The sequence below is a fragment of the Mirounga angustirostris genome, unplaced genomic scaffold (genome assembly GCF_029215605.1).
Source record: "Mirounga angustirostris isolate CCGP_5_RB_7025 unplaced genomic scaffold, mMirAng1.0.hap1 SCAF_8, whole genome shotgun sequence".
Classification (NCBI taxonomy): domain Eukaryota; kingdom Metazoa; phylum Chordata; class Mammalia; order Carnivora; family Phocidae; genus Mirounga; species Mirounga angustirostris.
Genome location: NW_026991716.1, coordinates 138,317,250 through 138,338,072, shown reverse-complemented (window position 1 = coordinate 138,338,072; position 20,823 = coordinate 138,317,250). Strand labels below are relative to the sequence as shown.

Below are 20,823 nucleotides of genomic sequence, written 5' to 3'. Positions count from 1 at the left end.
GATCATACGCTTTTGTAGAATTCGCAAAAGTAAGCTATTTTAGCCACAATTGGTTAAAATTTCTATCTCTTTCCACCCTAACTTCCCCTCCGTCTCTTCAAGTTAAATGGCATTAGAGTGGCTGTGGGCATTTTTGGGATTCAGCTAAGACAAACTTAGTTGGGGCTTATTTAACTTGGGCTCAGTGTGGTGTATTTGTGTGCTATGGAGTCACTTCTGTGTATGTTAGTACTGGCTGTCCCCGTGTAAATGGCTTCCAGAATATTCCAAACAACCACTGTGCTGGTTTGGTGGTGCAACAGGAATGTGCAGGACATGGATTGTATCAGGACAATGTGCTATATGATATGCAGATGTGAAATGCAAAGCTAGAAGAGCGTCTGTGGGAATTATTCCAAATCTTACAGCTCACACCTAAAAATAGTTCAACAGAGGCTTTCCTAAATTTGACTGTCATCCTGAAAATTTATCTTTTATTATTAATAATAAGCTATGGAAGCTGAAACTTTTACAGTCTATCAATAATAAAATGTAAGGGAGAGAATGAATTATTTTTCTATTCTCTCATAGAATCTGATGTCCTAAAACCATTACTGTGTGAGGATTCAATCAAAAAATACACAGGGAGGGCGCCTGGGTGGCTCAGTTGGTTAAGCGACTGCCTTCGGCTTGGGTCATGATCCTGGAGTCCCTGGATCGAGTCCCGCATCGGGCTCCCTGCTCGGCGAGGAGCCTGCTTCTCCCTCTAACCCTCCCCCCTCTCATGTACTCTCTCTCTCATTCTCGCTCTCTCAAATAAATAAATAAATAAATAAATCTTTAAAAAGAAAGCAGAATGGAAGGGATTTTGTGACTGTACATGTAAATTTACATTTACATGTAAATGTAAAAAAGCATTTACATCATCCTGAGTCCTCTTAAATATATACATATATATCTCCAAATATGTACACATATATCCAAATATATACATACATAACCAAATATGTATGCACGGGTATCCAAATATGGACACGTATAGCCAAATACAAAAACGTACATACAAATATATACATATGTATACCAATATATCAACATACATACTAATATATATGTATATGCATAAATAGATATTTTTACTTTTTATTTTGAAATGATTATAAACAATAAGAAATTACAAAAGTAATGCTAAGAGGTTTGGTATCCCCATTACCCAGCTCCCAGCTCCTCCAAAGGTAATAACTTAACATAGCCAAAGTTCATTATCAATACCAGGAGACTGCTGTTGGTACAGTGTAATGAACTAGTCCACAGACCTAGCTCAGATTTCACCAGTTTTTATATATACTTACTTTTTCTTAAAATATTTTAATGTTGGGCGCCTGGGTGGCTCAGATGGTTGGGCGTCTGCCTTCGGCTCAGGTCATGATCTCAGGGTCCTGGGATCGAGTCCCGCATCGGGTTCCCTGCTCGGTGCAGAGCCTGCTTCTCCCTCGCCCTCTGCCACTCCCTCTGCTTGTGCTCTTCTGTCTATCTCTCTGTCAAATAAATAAATAAAATCTTTAAAAAAAAAAAATTTTAATGTTTTCTACAGGTCCTGTTCCTTTCAAGTACTATGAAAAAAAAGGCTTTTATGAGGATTAGCTTAGACAATAATGAATTTTAAGGATAGAAAGACGATCTGGTTTCTTTGTTTGATCTGTAGTGAATCTGGACCTCAGAGCAGAAAGGACGCTTGCCTGAATCTCTGGGGAATCCTAGTGCTGACTCAGTGGGGGCTGGTAAATTATCTGAGAGTGACTATCTTCTTCTCTGTTAATATTTTCTTAAGCAGATAACAAATCTAATGAGGAGGTATCCAATAAAGACTAATTTGTTTTTCAAAAATGAATAAGCATCTTGATTTCCGCAAGCACAATTCAATTAAGAAAATATCACCTTGCTGAACACTGAATTAGTGAGGTCTTACTTAGACAGTATGCCCGGACAGGTTACATTTTAACCCCTGTGCTAACTGAGTAGCCCTGCTATCTCTTTACGGGAGCTGAGAGCTGATAAGTAGCTCATTCCATAGTCCCAGAGACTAAGGAACAAAGGCTAACAAATTTGAAAGAAAAGGTCGGATACAGAAATGAAAACCACCTTCAGATTAATGAGGACAATGTTTCCGAGCTGATATGCCCTAATAAATTAACACAGTAAAAGCAGTTTGCAAATTGACCTCAAGGGCAAGGAAAAACTTGCTTAGAATCCTTGCAACCATGAAGGTAGACTTTGTTTGAACCCTTAATGGATTCATTAATTTTTGACTAGTTTCATTTTGAAATACATGGTCTTATTGCGGATACTCAGAGATGGTCATGGTAAAAGGAATGAGCTGTCTTAGAATGACTGGTCCTGGAGGGGACATTCTGGGCTGGGACGAACTCTGCTGGGGTTGGAGGAAGGGGGACAGTCCGTAGGGAAAGGTGACAGATGCAAATGTTAGGCCAGCAACGTAAGGTTAACGCATTGTGAAAGCATGTCACCTGGAAAGTTGTAACCTGATCACAGCTTCTTCAGACAAGGTGGGTGCAGGTGGCACGGAGTGGGGGATCTCTGCCTCACTCTCCTGGTGAGGTGGACCTCCCGGGGTGTTCATAACTTACCTCTAAGGGACTTGCGAGGAATTTGCCATTTGAATGCCTGGAGGGAAGGTACCAATTCTTCCCTTCCTAAGGGAACCTGAGTGGATCTCGGCTGCAGGCCCCCACACTGGGCAGAGCTGAGGAAATTAGATTCATCTTCCATCTTACTTTGATGTCCTTGTGTTGGCAACAAGTGCAGCGGAAATCTTCACAAATCTTAGATGCAGAAATTTCCTGGACTTCCTTTGGGTAGAGACTGTGATATGTACCTTTTATATAAACTTAAAGGAATCCAACACACAGTAGGTGGTCAGTAAATACTTAATGAATTGAACTCAGTAAGAATACACATCTCAGAAGTTATTCAACTTGCTAATAGTGTGCAGAGATGATCTCTCTTTCTTTCTTTCCTCAGGTTTTGCCACTCTTTCAAGTGGAAAATGACTTACTTTGAATTAAGTATCCTTACAGCTTTGCACAAAACCACTGCCCAACACCCTTCTACGGTGCCAGTGTGGGATTCCTATGAACTATCTAGAATAGTCCATGGCTTCAGGCCTACCCTGTGCCTCTGGAGCTAAATCATGGAGGGCCGCGCCATAATGGAAGTCTTTATGCCCCCACTCCAGCATGCACCTGTGTGACCCATTCCTCTTTGCTCTTCCCTTACACACTGTAGTATCTGAAGGCACAATCGCCAAATTCTGCTTCATGTCTATCTGTGCTCTCATGGTACCGATATATTATGAAGGTGGTGAAGAACGTATCGTCAAAAGACCATAGCAGGGCAACCTGATTTACAAGATAACATTTGTAGAATCAAATCGTTCTAAAAGCTTCCAGAAGGAAAGGGGGCAAAAGGCATACCGCCACCACCCGAATAAAAAAATAAAACAGGAAAAGGAACATTACATGGATATAGAATTTCTGAGGACACTGTTCCTGAGATGCTTCATCCACAAGGCAGGACTAAAATATTTTCATTTTCTTTTTCTTTCTTTCTTTCTTTCTTTCTTTCTTTCTTTCTTTCTTTCTTTCTTTCTTTCTTTCTTTCTTCCTTCCTTCCTTCCTTCCTTCCTTCCTTCCTTCCTTCCTTCCTTCCTTCCTTCCTTCCTTTCTTTCTTTCTTTCTTTCTTTCTTTCTTTCTTTCTCTTTCTTTTTTTAAAGTAAGCTCCATGACCCTGAAATTAAGACCTGAGCTGAGATCTAGAGTCGAATGCTTAACCAACTGAGCCATCAGGTGCCCCAACACTAAAATATTTTAAATGGAAATAAATGCATATGGGAATCATTACATATTAGTAAAGTCTGTTCCCCCCCCCAAAGAACTTTCTCAAACACATCAACATAATCCCCCTAAAAGGCATTTTGAATATTTTAAGAAAAAGAGTCTTCCCAGTTCTGACTCCTCAACTTGCTTCCACATTGTGTCCCCTTTAGTAAACCAGGCCACTTGGGGACAGGGAGGGGTGAGGGAGGCCGAAGAGTTTGAGGAGAGAAGAAAGCTAGGATAAAGTAGAAAACCAGGAAATGTGATTAACTCACACCTCTGCTCACAATAGTCTACGTTCTTGTTCTCCAACATGTTTTGTTCTTGAGAATTCTGCACAGTACTTCCATCCCAGGAAATTCTGCAGGAGGCTTGGTGCCAACCTCTACACCTCGCTAGTTAATTTATAGAAAGAAATTTCATAGCCTAGAGACAGGAGTATTTCTTGTTCTTATTTCACAAGTCAAATAGAATTCACTGAACTACTCCTAAATATTTTTGAAATCTGAAATAGTTTTAAAGCATGTACTACCTGGTGATTGCGGCCTTGAGTCAGAGGAAAAGTACAGAACCAACAATTAAACTTGAGACAGACTCTTTAAACTTGGTTTTACCCCTCTTGCTTTATTTCCTGAGGATGAGAATGTCACTCACTGAATTTATTTGGGGAAAAGACCAATATTTTTACAACATAATTTATAATCATGGAAAACATGTGAGTCCACTGGACATAAAGACATTTTGATAATAATAAATATTTTAACTTTCTAGTAATTTCTACATTGTTTGGTAAGATGTGGGGATGTGAATGACAAGGCCCTTCGCTTATGTTTATAATCTAAGGCCTCCATGGTCTCAACCATCGGTGGCTGAGTAACCTTGAGAAACTTACACTATCTTAGCCTGAGTGCCCTCATTAAAGTGGAAATATTAATATTGCTTGTGTTGAAGGTTGAATGAAACTATGCATACGCACCTCTCAGCACAGTGTCTGTCCTAGGCCAGTTCTCAGCAAAGGTTGGCTATTAGTGTGATTTTTCTTTCTATGTTAAGCCAGGGAAGGAGAGGACAAAGGACACAAGACCGGGTAGGAAAGATGGTGGGCTGCGGGTTGCGGGGAGAGAGGAATCAGGAGATAAGGCAGCCTGGGGCAGTGGCGGGGGGCGGGGGGGGGGGGGGCTGCTTTCACCACTTCCCAGCATCTATTACAGATTTGGATTTTGTAAGATCCGCCAGCCGAGGTAATGTTTGAACCCTTCAGAGCACAGTGGCAATGGGCGTCTCAGAAAATAATTAACTCCATGTGATTATCTTATTTGTGGATGTGTTTCCTCTCAGGTAAGTCAATAACATCTCGGGATTGGGACACCCAGTTTTCTGGGCAGTGCTGGCAACCCAGTCCCAAAGATGGAACATAAGGAAGTGGTCCTTCTACTTCTTTTATTTCTGAAATCAGGTAAGACAAAGGATTTTTTAAAATTTCAATTCAAATGTTTTTCCTAGCAATGTCCTAAAAATAGATCACATGATGGCTTTCTGTGCAGCTTGTTTAATTTAGCTTTTGATTCACGAGCATCCCAAGTCAAAATCTGCATGTATGATTGAAAAATTCTTTGAGGGGGCGCCTGGGTGGCTCAGTCGGTTAAGCATCTGCCTTCAGCATGGGTCATGATGCCAGGGTCCTGGGATCGAGCCCCACATCGGGCTCCCTGCTCAGCGGGAAGCCTGCTTCTCCCGCTCCCTCTGCTCCTTCTCCCTGCTTGTGCCCTCTCCCTCTCTCTCTCTCAAATAAATAAATACAATCTTTAAAAAATATATATAAACATTAAAAAAAAAAAAGAAAAATTCTTTAAGAACTGAGCTTAATTTGCCCATGCATGCTAAAGACCAGTGGGCAGGGGAAATGATGAATGACTTTTTAAATCGACAAGATTGCTTGCCAGTGATGGTTATTGTAGTTGAAACAATAGCCTGCATAGCCAGCCGCCCAAAAAGTTCTTGGCGCCCTTGCCTGGCTCTCAGTTCCATTAACTGAGACCATTTTTGTTAATGTGTCGTATTCTCTTCACTTTCAAATGTAAGCAGTGAAATACTTCTTTGTGTTTTCTGACCAGTCTGTGGGGGTTCCCTGCCTGCTGAGGCTTGACGTGAGCCTTCCATATGTCTAGGATTTGCTCCTTATGCCTGGAGAAACCACGTGCGTCGGTTTGCCAAATGAAGTATGCATGTAGGAATTCCATAAACCTTCACATAGTGCTTGAGAGAAGCTAGGCACATTTTTATATATATGTGTGTGTGTGTCCTTAGATAATACTTGCTTATTTAGCTGATGCGGTAGGTAGGGTAGTGTATTCATCCCCATTTTACAGAGGAGGAAATCCATACTTAGGAAAATGAGGTTATTTCTCTTTTGACCAAACTCCCAAATCCAGGAAGTGAAGAAACCAGAATTTAAGCCAAGACTTTTCTAGGAGGAATTTGGTGCTCTTCTCGCTTTTCAGCTTTGTTTAAACTTCCCTTAAAATATTGTAAGCATGTCCTTATAGTTTTGTGGTTTTTTTGACAGCTTTATTGAAATATAATTCACATACAATTTACCCATTTCAAGCCTACAATGCAGTGGTTTGCAGAGTTGTGCAACCATCACCACAATACATTTTTGAACATTTCCATTACCCCAGGAAGAAATTCCACATCCCTTAGCTGTCACCCCCAAACCCCCTCCCCCCACCTCCATCTCTGCCTAGCTCCTGGCAATCACCAATCTACTTTCTGTCTCTGATTTGCCTCTTTTGGACATTTCTTCTAAATGGAATCATACACGATGCTGGTAGTTCTTCCCATAAACAATGTATGGATACTTAAAATTCAATTTATGAATTGCCAGATAAAATTTTATAAGCTGTACTTTAAATTAGAGTTAAATGTGTTTGAAGTCAGTGGAGCCATTTAAAGAAATACCAAAGAAAATACAGAGCAGAAGATTGCACAGAGATTTCTGTGGGAAATGGTAGTGTGTAGGGGTGTAGGTATGCGTATTCTATGTTAGCCTATGGGCAACGGGATTGGAACGCCAGGAGCTGACTCAGTGGCTCGCACCAAGATGGGAGAGCAAACTCTTCTGCAATAGGATTAACATAGGTTTTCGCCAACCTTGTGGGGAGACTTTCATAAGCTCTTTTGAAAGGAAGGCATTTACTCTCTGTTTCTGTGGATGCGTTTCATCTTTCCATGGCACAAACGTGACTGGGGAGAGGAAAAAAACTATCCTTTTACAGCTGTTCTTTATGGTTTCATAAACCACTAAGTCTTTTTTTTTTTTTTCAAACACATGAGCATGGGTATAAATATACACACCACAGTGATAAAAAATAAACCCACATTATTAATGTAATACATATGTTTCGGAGCAACATACATCTACATTTGGCCTCGAATATAAAGATACTTTTCTTTTCTTTTTAAGATTTTATTTATTTATTTGAGAAAGAGAGAAAAAGAAAGCGTGAGCAGGGGAGAATTGGAGGGGGAGAAGCAGACTCCCCACTGAGCAGGGAGCCCAATGTGGGGCTCGATCCCAGGACCCCAGGATCATGACCTGAGCCAAACGTAGACGCTTAACTGACTGAGCCTCCCAGGTGCCCTAAAAATAATTTCTTACTGAAAGGGTGTGTTTAATATTTCTTGGTCAACCAATACATTGTACGACACCCCACTGCCATAGAGCCCTCAAGTTGAAGCAAAGAAAATAATGCGGGAGAACTTTTCAAGCACAAAAGAAAAAAATGTATTCTTTTTGGGAATATTTCTTTGGGACATCAGCTCCTAAGGTGGTCTCAGCAGCTTTTTGCTATGAAATATAATAACATAATCAAAGGTAACTTAATTAAAGAGTGATATAAATGGAAATTTTCTTGTCTTGTTATCATTTATACCCCAGCCTGCTCAACTTTCTAAGAACTCTCCAGAAAGTCTAATTTGAGTCTTTATAGGATACGCTTTCCAGAGTTACTGTTTGCCATGGTTTTTTTTTTTTTTTTTTTTTACTATTTTATGCATGTATGTATGTATGTATTTGACAGAGAGAGAGAGCACAAGCAGGAGAGGGGCAGAGGGAGAGGGAGATACAGGCCCCCCGCTGAGTAGGGAGCCTGATGCAGGACTCCATCCCAGGACCCCGGGATCATGACTGAGCCGAAGGCAGATGCTTAACCGACTGAGCCACCCAGGTGCCTGATCTATAGAATTTACCCAAGCATACCTCTTCTTGGAAATAAGAGTTCAAATCGGGAGAAATACAGGATGAAGGAATGGACCTGGGTCTAAAACCTCTCCTTCTCCATAATCCTTTGAAACCTTTTTCTAGTGCTTTCTGGTACCTTAAGTTTAAATTACATCAGCCAACTTCCTGTTCAAGAGCCACCTTCCAGTTTGGAGGGAGGACAAATTGGGGGAGGACAGATAGCAGAGGGAGGGGAGCATGGTCTCCAGAAGATGACTCGTCTCCGTCTTTAGAATGCATCGGCTCTGTGTCCCATGTGTTCGCAGGTGGGCAGGGAGGGCCTTTCTGAGAATGAGGGGCTGACCCCTAATGATCCTTCCTACTGGATAATTTTCATCAGTATCTAAACATGCTCCAGGATGTCTTATCTTTAAAAAAAATTCTGTGACAGCACAAGCTGTCTGGGAAGAGCTCCTTTCACAGCTAGGCTCCTGAAGACTTGTCTTCTCATGTGGGTCCACGACTTCTGGTCACTCTTCAACCCACTCAGCCTGGCTTTGGTCCCTGCCACTCCCCTGGAGGTGGTCAAGGCTGCCATGTTGCCTAATCCCATTTAGGCAAACTTTAGGCAGCTTAGCTGTCTTCATTTCATTAACCTCTTCTGGCCTCTCACCCTGGGAGAATCATTAGGGTTCCACACCAAAAACAGGGAGGCCACCATCTCCAGGCCTGGAGTAGAGCCGTCAAAGCCAGCTCGGGCACTGCCTGGGGCCTCGGAACAGAGAACACTCCTTGTAGTAGCTCTTGCGGGAACACTCTCTGCCCTAGCAAGGGGCAGAGAAACCCTCGGACAGATTCTTTGACTCCGATTTTAGCTCCCAGAAAAATCAAGGCCAGTATTTATCCCAGGCTCTGCCTTTTTTATCATTTCCTCAGAAATGCCAGAGACATTGTGGAAGAACATGATTTCTCTTATTTAATTCATAGTGAGCTGTCACCGTACGAAGCCCAGTTTAAGAATGATCTTGGATAGTAGTTGAGATTTAGTTCAGGTCTTATTTATTAAAATCATCAACTCACCAACATTTTTATATCTCGTGGTGGAACCATTCAGAGAATGTCACATCAGCCTAAGTAACAGTCACAACCACAGCTTACACTGTTGGCAATCAAGTAATGGCCTCCAAGTTGGGTTTACAGCCAGGGGTGGACAAACCAACATCGGTAATTGCCAACATGGGGGGTGCTGGTGGCCTCTTCCTGTTCCATCACGGCACGGCAATCCATAGCAAATAAACCAAATTTATTCTTATTTAAGGTTTCATGGCCATTAAAGTAGTAACAGAAGTTGTTAAAGAATCCTAATCTATCAATCTATCAATCGACTTGCTCTTTTAACATAATGCAACCTAATAGTGGAACCGTTTTCCTGCCTCAACATTTTTTCCTCATGACACCTGTTCCGCTTTCCAAGAAAACAGCAAGTTTTATGTGATTGATGCACAGCAAATAGAGGATTACAAAGGCCTGATGACGGATCTTACCTGGTTATCCCACGTCCACCTTCTGTTTGCAGGTCGCGGAGACCCCCTGGATGACTATGTGAACACGCAGGGGGCTTCATTATTCAGCCTCACTAAGAAGCAGCTATCATTAGGAAGCATAGACGAATGCTCAAGGAAATGTGAGGAGGAAACAGAATTCATTTGCAGGTATTCTCTTGGCGTTGCTCACTGGTGGAAAGGTTGCCATTTGAGACACTATTATTTTGATAACGAGGAGTCTGCTCCGGGATTTATTAACAAAAACAGGATTTAAGAGGCGTGAGGCATTTCATGAGATTGGAGTTTGGAATCTGTGTTTGCTCCCTGGATTAGGAAGCCATACGAACATTTCCTTGTTAGAGTTTATTCGTGTCCCCTTTAGAAAAAATGCTCCCAAAGGATGTTATTTTTACACATGACATCACCAGCTACCATTCTGAGCTCTAGTTTTTGACATCATCATCAGTAAATATTTAATGAGGTTCCTGTGACTGGACATGTCCCAGCCTAAGGAACAAAGAAGCAGAGATGCAGTGATCCAACATATTTGGCATATATGATCTCTATCAGTTTATGATAGATCTTTGTATAGTTGCAAGATCCAGTGCTTGCCTTTTTGTGTTTGTGGTGTTGTCACAGAAGCTGGATAAATGGAAAAATTTTTTAAAAATACATGCGAGGCGAGGTGTCGATAAGTGACATAATCAATGTGTGCTCTATAAAGATTCAGAGGAAAGAACAATTCTTAAGGGTTGAGAGGGCTGGAGAAAGCCTGGGGAGGAGGAAGCACTGAGCAGGGCTTTGAAGGGTGAGTGACAGGTACTGACAAGGCAGGAGGCATTCTGGTCCCAGGGAGCCACGTGGCCCTGTGAACAGGACCGAATGGACCACATCGGTGACAGAAGGGCTCATAGAGGAGCTGGAGCTGGAAAGACAGTCGTGGATGGCTTTGAATGCCAGACTGGATGTCCACAGCAGGACCACGGGGATGGGCAAGGTGGGGTGAGGTGAAGGGAAAGGAGATGACATGTAGAGGCTAAAGTCAAGGGGATTTTATAGGAAGGGGAAATTCTAGGAGTCCAGAAGTCACATAGACGATCTTGGAAAGGGGTTCAAAGCAATTAGAGAGTTGTTTCTTTCCAACACAAAAGCAAATATTCTAGCACATAAGTGAAGAAAGAGCAAAGTAGTTGAAATAGAGAGAACATTTGGAGGAGGAGAAGGTAAACGGAGAAGGAAACAAGAGGAACTACCTGTTGAGGTATCCTTTTCCAGCACTTCCTTGATACTAGGCCAACTTTAATGGGAAGTAACCATTCCAAACTCCTTGACCCATCAAGAGGTACAGTTATCTTTTGAGTCTCTTAATTATTAACAAAAGTTTACTTTCCTTAAATAGGGGAAATCATTTTTTGGGGGGTGGGGGTTTCCTGATTTTCTTCTGCAGGTCATTCCAATTTCACAGTAAAGAGCAACAATGTGTGACCATGGCTGAAAACAGCAAGTCTTCTATAGTCTTCAGGATGAGAGATGTGATTTTATTCGAAAAGAGAAGTGCGTACAATGTTTTCTTCTTCTTCCTTATCCTGGTCCCCTCCTTCTTCTTTTCCTCCCCACCCATCCCCCTTCTGTTCCCCTTTCTCCTCCCCTCCCCACCTCCTCTTTTATCTCTGTAGTTTATCAGACCAGAGAACCGAGGCAATATCATGCAGCAAAATTGAATTCAGACTCAGGATAAGATTTGGTCACTAATCCCATTGGTCAAGTTGAGCATATGACTTCACCTTTTAGATTTCATTTTTCTTGCTTTAAAAAGGAAGGAATTGGACTGAAAATCATGTCTACTTCTAGGGCCCGGGAAATAAGTCAATATTTTATTTTCTTTTTGAGGAGAGGGGAATCTAAGCATTCCTTATGATCTTGGCTTTTTGACTGCAGGGACCACGGTCCCTGGGCCCTAGCTTCTGGACTGAAGCCTGCGGAAATAGAAAAACTGAGGTGTCTTAAATCCTCAGTAACATTTGGATACAGACAAAATCTTTACTTTCATTTTTTAACATTTCCAATGTTTTTCGGTCATGGTCTCGATTTCCCTCAGACTCGGAAATGTGATCTTTTGGAAATGTGCAAGAGCTGCAGTTCCTTTTCCATAGTTTCCTTGAAAATTCTGGGTCAATATTCCCATTGTTTAGGATAACAGATGGCCTCGATTCCTATGGAAATTGTATGACTTTTTCGAGATGTAAAATTCCATTAAGTATGTCTGAAGATTTAAGTGAATATATGACCCTTTAAAAACAACCCTGTAGTCTGTTGTTGACTGGGACTGGGACCATTTATAGTAACAATGCGGCTCTCCAAATATTCTGTATCACGGATGTTAAAGAAACATCCTCTTTCACTCGTTCTTCACAATAACCTGCAACATCCTCTCTAGTCTCAACACAAAACTCTAAATATGTAAATATGTTTTTTTGAAGTATTTCTTTAGGTTAGGATTATTTCTATGCCTCGGTTCATCTTCTGAGGTTGAATTAGCTGTGTACCTGCCATACTCCTTTTCTTATCACTGTTTATCCCTAACTCTTGAGGTTAAAGTGCAGAGCAAACCTAAAGTTTATCTGTTGAAGTTACTCATTTTTACAAATAGTAGAGGATGAGTTATATAGGGTTACCTACTAGATTAAAAAAGGGGGGGGGGGCTGGTGTGATTTTCCCGGCAAAATGCTAACATTTAAATAAATCATTTGTAAATTGTTAACCAGAAAGAAGAGGAGGGTGACCGCTAGGCTTAGTTTGAATAGTTGAATAGTTGCTTGTTTTCAAGGTGATGGAAAGGAGTAAAAGGTTATATAAACTCTGGTGGGTACATACAAACAAAAGAGAGGTAAAAAGTCAAAAGTCAGGCATTCTGCAGCTCTTGTTTCTTTACTGTAGCTCATCGACCCACTGCTAAATTACCTGCCTGGGCTTTTCTGGGAACACTCAGTGTCAGATCACACCTACATCTGCCCCTGGCCTGCACGGCAGTTGCTGCCACCAAGGTCTAAGTGGTCACTGTCACTGGTCACCGTGACCGTGGCCTGGCCAGTGACAAGCTGTGACTTCCCTGCTTGAAACTCCTCGTGCCCTTAGAATAAAATCCAGATACTTATCTGAAAGCTACTGGGGCCTGTGTTATTTAAGACTACCCCATTTGCTTGGTTCACGAGGCTTTTCTACACTGGGCTTGTGGCTGTTCCTCCCACATACCAGGCACACACCCTGCTGTCAAGGCCCCTCTTTTGTTCTCACCTCCCACATCTCAACTCAAGCATCACCTTTTTTGAAAAGCCTCCCCTCACCGCTGGGCCTCCAAAGTACCTTGAATTTACACTTTTGATCAATGTAATATGTCTACTGTAATAATCGCTCTCAGTGAAGATGCATTTGCAGTCTTTATACATAGTCTTGGGTTTAAAAGCATCTGTTTGCTATTGGTGTGTTAAAAGAACTTTCCCGAGATAACTGATCGATTAATTAAAAAACTTGGCTAAGGTGGGAAATCATGAAAGATGACACACATATACCTTCAATATTTTATATTTTCATAGAAAACGCAATTTACATTGGCACCTTTTGATGTAGAGTAGAGGTTTCTTTCTTTGAATATGGGGCTACTGAAAGCAGTTACCTGGCGCATTCCTTGCATAAACTATCCTCTAAGTACATTGCCTAGGAGAATTGGTTTCCTTCTCTTTGAAGTGGAGCAAGGTCTAGAGACATCTATTAATCTGACTGTGAAGTATCTTTATATTTTTAGGATTTCCCACCCAAAATTCTATAGCCAACCGTATGAGTGGACTACCCTCAGTGGGCTTGATAGCCTTTTAAAAAACTATTCAAGTCTTTCCAGTCCTTAAAAACATTCATCTTGGTTTTTTTTAAAGCAATTTTTTTTTCACATTCATTTCTCAGTTTAGATCATCCTTAATCAAATATAGCTGGGTAAAAAGTTTTGACGATGAAAATAGTTGACTCTTGTAAACAAAAACCCCACCTGGTGGGGACAGAATTGGGGGGCACACTGGAAGGTGACCCCACCAGCCCCAGGTGCCCACCTCACCACATGTGGGACATAGGTGGGCATCTGACCGTGTGTTTTTAAAACAGCTTGGAGTCTCTTGGCTAACCAGTGAGTTGGCTAAGCGGAGGCCAGCTGAGAGGGTCTACTGTCCACATTTAAAATGTATAACTGTTTGGCAGTTTTTCATATTTAAAATACCAGGAGCCTCAAAAAAAAAAAAAAAGTGGCTTGGATCTCTTTCTACCTCTGAAAAGTCTGCTTCCCCCACTGCCTGAAAAGCCCCTGTCCCTCTTCCCTGTCACTCTGTCCTCATGCTATTTGTTTTCTCTGTTACGTATTTCCCCGCAGGGTTACCTTGATTACTTTCTGTAACCAGCCCCCTGAGTCCACTAGAACATAAGCTCCATGATGGTAGGGACTCCATTCTAGACTCCATGTGTCTCCAGCACCCAGCACGGTACCTGGGACACTGCGGGGCTGTAACTTTGAATAAATAAATCAAAGCACCAAACGGCTCAGTGAACTGCAGCTCTTACACAGATGGGAGATGGTAAAGTCTGTCTTTTCGGAGATTGGGAAAACGGTGTCTCCTATGCGAGTCCTTTCAACATGACTGAAGAGTGCAAAGCTTCTTCGTGGTGTTTCTTGTGGAGGGCTTGCCCACTGTGTGGATCCCCCTTCAGTCTATCTTTCAGAGTGCAAGATTGGCAATGGGAAGACCTACAGGGGGACGATGTCCAAAACGAAGGATGGCGTTGCCTGTCAAAAATGGAGTGACACTTCTCCGCACAAACCTAAGTAAGACTTTCATCTCCGTATTCACCTATGATACTTAGAATGATCATCCCATTACTTACGATGTGAATAAGCAGGTACAGGGAGAGCTTTATTGATGTTGAGGTAGACCGGTTCAGTTACTTATAGCACAAAAGCAGAAAATGGTTGCTTTCCATTTGCTCTTGTGTTTATCCTGTTGTGGAAGACCAAGGATGTGGAAGGATTCTTAGGAAAAAGAGCAATAAAGCCATGAATGCCAGGGGGAGTCTGAGAAAAGAGCAAAGATGATCATGTTTAGGGCTGAATGAGCCTAAGTCAAACATACCGAGTCAGAACCCTCACCACTTGCTCGCCTCAACATGGCGGAGCAAAGGAGCAACTAGAATATAAATGAAAACCAGATGATCTCGTAACTTGCCCACTAATTATTTTAGCGTCGTTCTGTTTGTGCTTCCTGCAGGATGGCATTAGGCGGCATTAACAGTAACACTTCTCACCCATGCTCAGTGACAATGCTTATCAAGTAGGAATTTACTGTCTGCTACCCCCCTCCCCCATCAAACTGCCTTTATTATACCTCTATGAGATGGGCAGATATAATATTCCCAAGACATATGGCTTATAGAGAAAAAATGATTAAACCAAATGGCCAAATCATGGAGTGTCAGGGGCTTTAGAGATAGTCTAGGCCATCTCGACCCCTGCAGAGGAGGACATTGAGGCCCTGGGAGGTGCACTTTACCAAAAACAGGTGCAGAGAAGCACAGAAACAAAATCTGCCATTTAGATTCTAAGTCTCGGGGTTCGGTCAAATTTTCATCTCTACACAGCAACTCATTTCTAGAACTGGAAGTGAGCTTAACTACCCACCCCCACACATCTGGAATCAGACAGACGGATTTCAACTTGAGATGCTACTTATTAGGTGTTTGCCCCGAGGCAAGATAATATTATGTTTGACATTGGGCCTCAATTTTCTCATCTGTAAAATAGGGATAATAAGACCTTCCCGAGAGGGGTTTTACTAAGGCTGAATGAGAGAATGTGTAGAAAGATTTCAGTATTGCCTTGTGCAGAGTTCACACAGACAGAACGGCATTAACTACAACTACTTTTTCAGGGAGAAGGGCAACTGACAAAAGCAGGTGTTTGGAAGGAATCAAGAAGTTGGCAGGCTTTTGAGGCCTTTGTATTTCTAGTGACTGTGCATAAAAACACTTCGGCTCTACTTCTAAGACTCGGCTGTCAATATAGTGATAATGGTAATATTAGCTACTGTATGGAAACAGCCTACCAGTAGAGAATCGGAAATCAGACAACGGAGCTGAAATGCATGAACCCCATGGGAATAGCCTCTCATTCTGCCTTCCTAATAACATACTGATTTTTAAAATACATTTGACCCTTGAACAACACGGGATTAGGGCCACTGACCCCCTGTGCAGTTGAAAATCCATGTATAATTTTTGACTCCTCCAAAACTTAACTGCTAATAGCGTACTGTTGACTGGCAGCCTTCCCGAGAGCATAACCGGTCCAATGAACACGTATTTTGTATGTTTCGTGTATTATGTGCTGTATTCTTAGAATAAAGTAAGCTAGAGAAAAGACAATGTTCCTAAGAAAATCACAGGGAAGAGAAAAAAAAACATTATAGCACTGTACCGTATTTACTGAAAAAAATCCACCTATAAATGGAGCCATGCAGCTCCAGCCCATGCTGTTCAAGGGTCCACTGGATAGTGAGGGATTCTTTTCCGCCCTGCACAGATACACGCCCCAGAAGCACCCCCTGCAGGGACTGGAGGAGAACTACTGCAGGAACCCAGACAACGACGAGAAAGGGCCCTGGTGCTACACCACAGACCCTGACCAGAGGTTCGACTACTGCAACATTCCCGAGTGTGAAGGTCAGGCATGCCTCTAGAAAATGCTTTCACATCTGCCCTTTATCTGTAATTTGCTGCAAAGGATTCCCTTACAGGGATTTAATTAAAAACCAACTAGTGGCATGTTTGACAAAATCGAGTAAGGTATGTACCTCTTGGGAAGACCAAAAATTTGCTCAGACCCCCCCTCCTTTTTGAGCTTAATTATTTAATTAAAATGTTACGTCGATATGTACAAATAATCAAACTAGATGTAAATTCTAGATACAACTTCTTATGCTTAAAGCTCTTACAGGGCATAAAGCCAAAAAACAGACCTGTAATTAAATAGTTAAAATGAAACCACAGAATCAGGGCACACAGGTGGGGAACCTGCTTGGGACTATTCTCTCCCTCTGCCCTCCTGCCCCACTCTCTCTCTTTCTTTCTCTCTGTCCCAAATAAATGAAGTCTTTTTTTTTTTAAATGAAACCACAAAAATAAAATCCTAATAAATGTATTAATTTAATGTGGTAGACTTTGTTGTTTCATCAAAGCTAAACAATGAACCAGTTTTTAAACAAGCAACCCATTGTCTTCATGGAAAAACCAATTTAATAGTGTACCTCAAGACTAAATGCTAGGGGCGCCTGAGTGACTCAGTCATTAAGCGTCTGCCTTCGGCTCAGGTCATGATCCCAGGGTCCTGGGATCGAGCCTCGCATTGGGCTCCCTGCTCAGCAGGAAGCCTGCTTCTCCCTCTCCGACTCCCCCTGCTTGTGTTCCCTCTCTCACTGTCTCTCTCTCTCTCTCTTTGTCAAATAAATAAATAAAATCTTTAAAAAAAAAAAGTAAATGCTAAAAAAGTTTAAGACCTCCTATTGAAAAAATTTTCTTCGTTCCCTATTTTCTGCTACATTTATTGGTGGAAAAGGGGAATGGATGAGGGCAGAATTTGTGCAACAATGTGGATAGCTTTTGCACCATGCGACAGCTCAGGTCTCCTGTCTGTTTCAACCGCAGAGATGCTTTATTGGTATGCAATGTTGTGAGGTCATCTGGTCTTTAATCCACACAAAAGCATCAGTTTTATATCAAGTCCCCCTTGGTTTTCTTTATTAGTACCTAAAAAAATGAAAATCATTTATTACTCTGCTGCACCATGTTATTTCAATAATTCCAAACCAAAGTTGCAGTTTTTAAATAATGTAAGAAAGCAAAAAACAACCAGGCATCCTTCTCAGTACAGGGGTCCCCCGTTATCCGCAAGGGACACCTTCCAAGACCCCCTGTGAATGACAGTACAGAACCCTTTAGATACTATGGTTTCTTTTCCCTGTATGTGCATACAACAAAGTTTAATTTACAAATTAGGCATAGAAAGAGATTAACAACAATAACTGAGGGTAAAGGAGAACAATCATGACAATGTACTATAATGGAACTTATGTGAATGTGGTCTCCCCACCTCCATGTCTTATTGGACTATATTCTCCCTTCTTTCTCTTGTGACGATATGACATGATAAAATGCCTGTGTGTTGAGATGAAGTGAGGGGAATGTCATGGGACATTTAATTAACATTGGGGACATTAATAAACATTGGCTTACCAATGTTTAAAAATCCTAATAGAGAACTTACAGATTTCTGAGACTATATGCACCTTCTCCCCCAACCCCCTCCCACCCACCAAGGGCCAATGCATCCCAGGTTGAGGACGGGGCATTATGGAATTTCTGGATGCTGTCATGACTATAAGAGAGGGTATTGACCAAAATACACTGATTTTACCATTTGAAGAGGGAACAACATTTTAGATTGTATTAGAAGAGTCTTTATAGCCAATTTGGTTCCCAAACGATTGTTGGAAAGGACAAATGAATAAGTAGCAGGTGGTATTTGAGACATTTCTAGGTTTACACTTTTGTGATTCATCCATTTCCGTTTTTCTTCCTTCTTCTCTTCCTTCTCTATTCTGTGCAGATGAATGCATGCATTGCAGTGGGGAAAATTATGCGGGCAAAATTTCCAAGACCAAATCTGGACTCGAGTGCCAAGCCTGGAACTCTCAAACCCCACATGCTCATGGATATATTCCTTCCAAGTAAGTCTCGCTGGGAAAGAAATGAGATGTTTACAACTCTGCGGCTCTACGGGGTGTTTCATGTGATTTAGATATTTTCGAATTCCTCAGGAAGCGAAGGCATCTGAAGTTTTGAATTTCAAAATTTGTATCTTCCCACATGACTGCAAGTGAGGTATACATTCTGGCTCCTCAAAACGTGGCCCATGGAGGAGGGATACCATCTGAGAGTTTGTTAGAAATGCAGATTCTCTGAGCCTCCAAATCTGAATTTGCATTATAACCAGATTCCTGGCTGATCCGTGTGCACATTAAATTTTGAGAAATAAGGATACATCTCACTTCTCTATTTTCTGAATATTTCCCTCTTCTCTTTATTCCTTTCTTTTTCCTTTACACTGATGAGATTCAAGGCTTTCTAATGTGTGATCTACAGATGGGCTCTAGGGATTTTGTGAATCCCCCAACGTTTTATGGATATTTGTATCAGTGCATTCTTCTAGGGTGAGGATTCCTAACTTCCACCAGAGCTTCAAAGGGGACCATGAATTATAGTAGGAATCAGAATCCATGATCTAGAAAGCAAGAATGATTCCTAGAGTAGGTCTTATGGGGCACATTAATTGTACTGGAAAATGCCTCCCTCTCTGCAGCTGCTTCTCTTCTGTCTCTCTATTCTACGACAACTACAGAACCATAATGGGGCTTATAAAACTTGTAAGAAATGGGACCAAGCCACAGATTGCACTGTGGAAAACAGCTCCGCTGAATTTCTGTACCTCCCATACTATATAGCTAGCTTACAACACAGCTTTGCCATTTCCCTTCAAAGAAGAAGCATAGTAAGGACCTCAAGGCCCAGACTGGGTAGATTCACTTTCCAGAGACTAGAAGAGGTTTGCTCAAGCCACTGCTGGTTGCGCTCTCCATCCCAACTGAGTATCAGAGAAAGCCACAGGCCTGCCGTGCATGTCACACTCTTAGTCACTGGGTCCCTGCTGAGCTCCCTGCTGAGCTCCCTGCTGCACTATTTGGCCAGGTGCTCACAGGTGCATAATTGTGCCTCCCAGTTTAGAATGAATGAGCCCTGGGTATTATATAAGACTAATGAATCCCTGAACTCTACCTCTGAAACTAATAATACACTATGTTAATTAATTGAATTTAAATTTAAAAAAATTAAGAAAAATTATCCCTCCCAGTTTTTCTAAGCTTGAAGGCTAGCAGGGCTGGAACCTGGCAGACAAGAAGGGCCATTCCTTTAAGTTATGAAGATGCCAACTTCTTGACCGTACTGTGTATTAGATGACAATCCCTGGTCAGTGGGTACTTTGTGTTGTAAAAATGCTATCATTTGCTGCTAAGTAACTGGAGTTTGCTTCCACTAATTTTCCAGATGGCCAAAATGATAAAGTTCTGTGATTTTTTGCACATGTAAACTGTTAAACAGCCCTCAGGCTATTGAGCTAATCTTTCTAATGAGACTGTTATCTCTTTGAGGACAGCCTGCATCCAGTCATTTCCTTGGATGCCTGACTGTGCCTCCCACACAGCAGGTGCTCAATAATTGCTCATTTGAAGAGATTCTCGGCCGTAAATGTAGATGTTCAGTGCTATTAAAATCCTTCTTGCCCGTTCAGATTTCCAAACAAGAACTTGAAGATGAATTATTGCCGCAACCCCGATGGAGAGCCCCGCCCGTGGTGTTTCACCATGGATCTCAACAAACGCTGGGAATTCTGTGACATCCCGCGCTGCAGTAAGTATAGTGCAAACCCAGGGCTCGGCGATCCTCGCCTGTTCTGCCCTTGGAATAAAAACAAACAAACAAACAAACAGACAAACAAACAACAACAAAAACCCAAAACACAAACAAATAAAAACTTTGTATCAGTGCTTGAGTGCTGTGCCTAAAACATGCCCTCCAAGTCCTGAGGGATGTAATTTCTCTTCTAAAACAATTTATTGTTTACTCTAGGTAATTGAGCAGAGCTTCTACTGACTATGTTTTTGTTGCTGTTTTTCCTACCTCTTCGGAGTACAGTTGAATGTAGGTTTGGGGGAAGTATCTCTTTCTTTTTTTTTTAAAGATTTTATTTATTTATCTGAGACAGAGAGAATGAGAGAGACAGAGAGCACATGAGAGGGGGGAGGGCCAGAGGGAGAAGCAGGCTCCCTGCCGAGCAGGGAGCCCGATGCGGGACTCGATTCCGGGACTCCAGGATCACGACCTGAGCCAAAGGCAGTCGCTTAACCAACTGAGCCACCCAGGCGCCCTGGGGGAAGTATCTCTTAAATCCTACTTTTCTCTAGCGCTAAAGGGCAACAGACCCATGTTTTCTGGTACGCGGACTTCAGGATCAGAGTTCCTTGTAACTGATGCTTT

The 20,823-nt window shown here is 41.9% G+C and overlaps 1 protein-coding gene across 1 annotated transcript in view; it reads left to right on the top strand.

The window, feature by feature from the left end:
- PLG (plasminogen) overlaps positions 1-20,823 on the top strand; it is an 84,883-nt gene that overhangs the window by 40,787 nt on the left and 23,273 nt on the right. The window contains exons 2-7 of the mRNA XM_064596973.1: positions 9,573-9,810; positions 11,090-11,196; positions 14,392-14,506; positions 16,256-16,395; positions 18,338-18,458; positions 20,078-20,196. Of these exons, the coding sequence (XP_064453043.1) occupies positions 9,573-9,810; positions 11,090-11,196; positions 14,392-14,506; positions 16,256-16,395; positions 18,338-18,458; positions 20,078-20,196 (840 nt within the window). The remainder of the gene's footprint in view (positions 1-9,572; positions 9,811-11,089; positions 11,197-14,391; positions 14,507-16,255; positions 16,396-18,337; positions 18,459-20,077; positions 20,197-20,823) is intronic.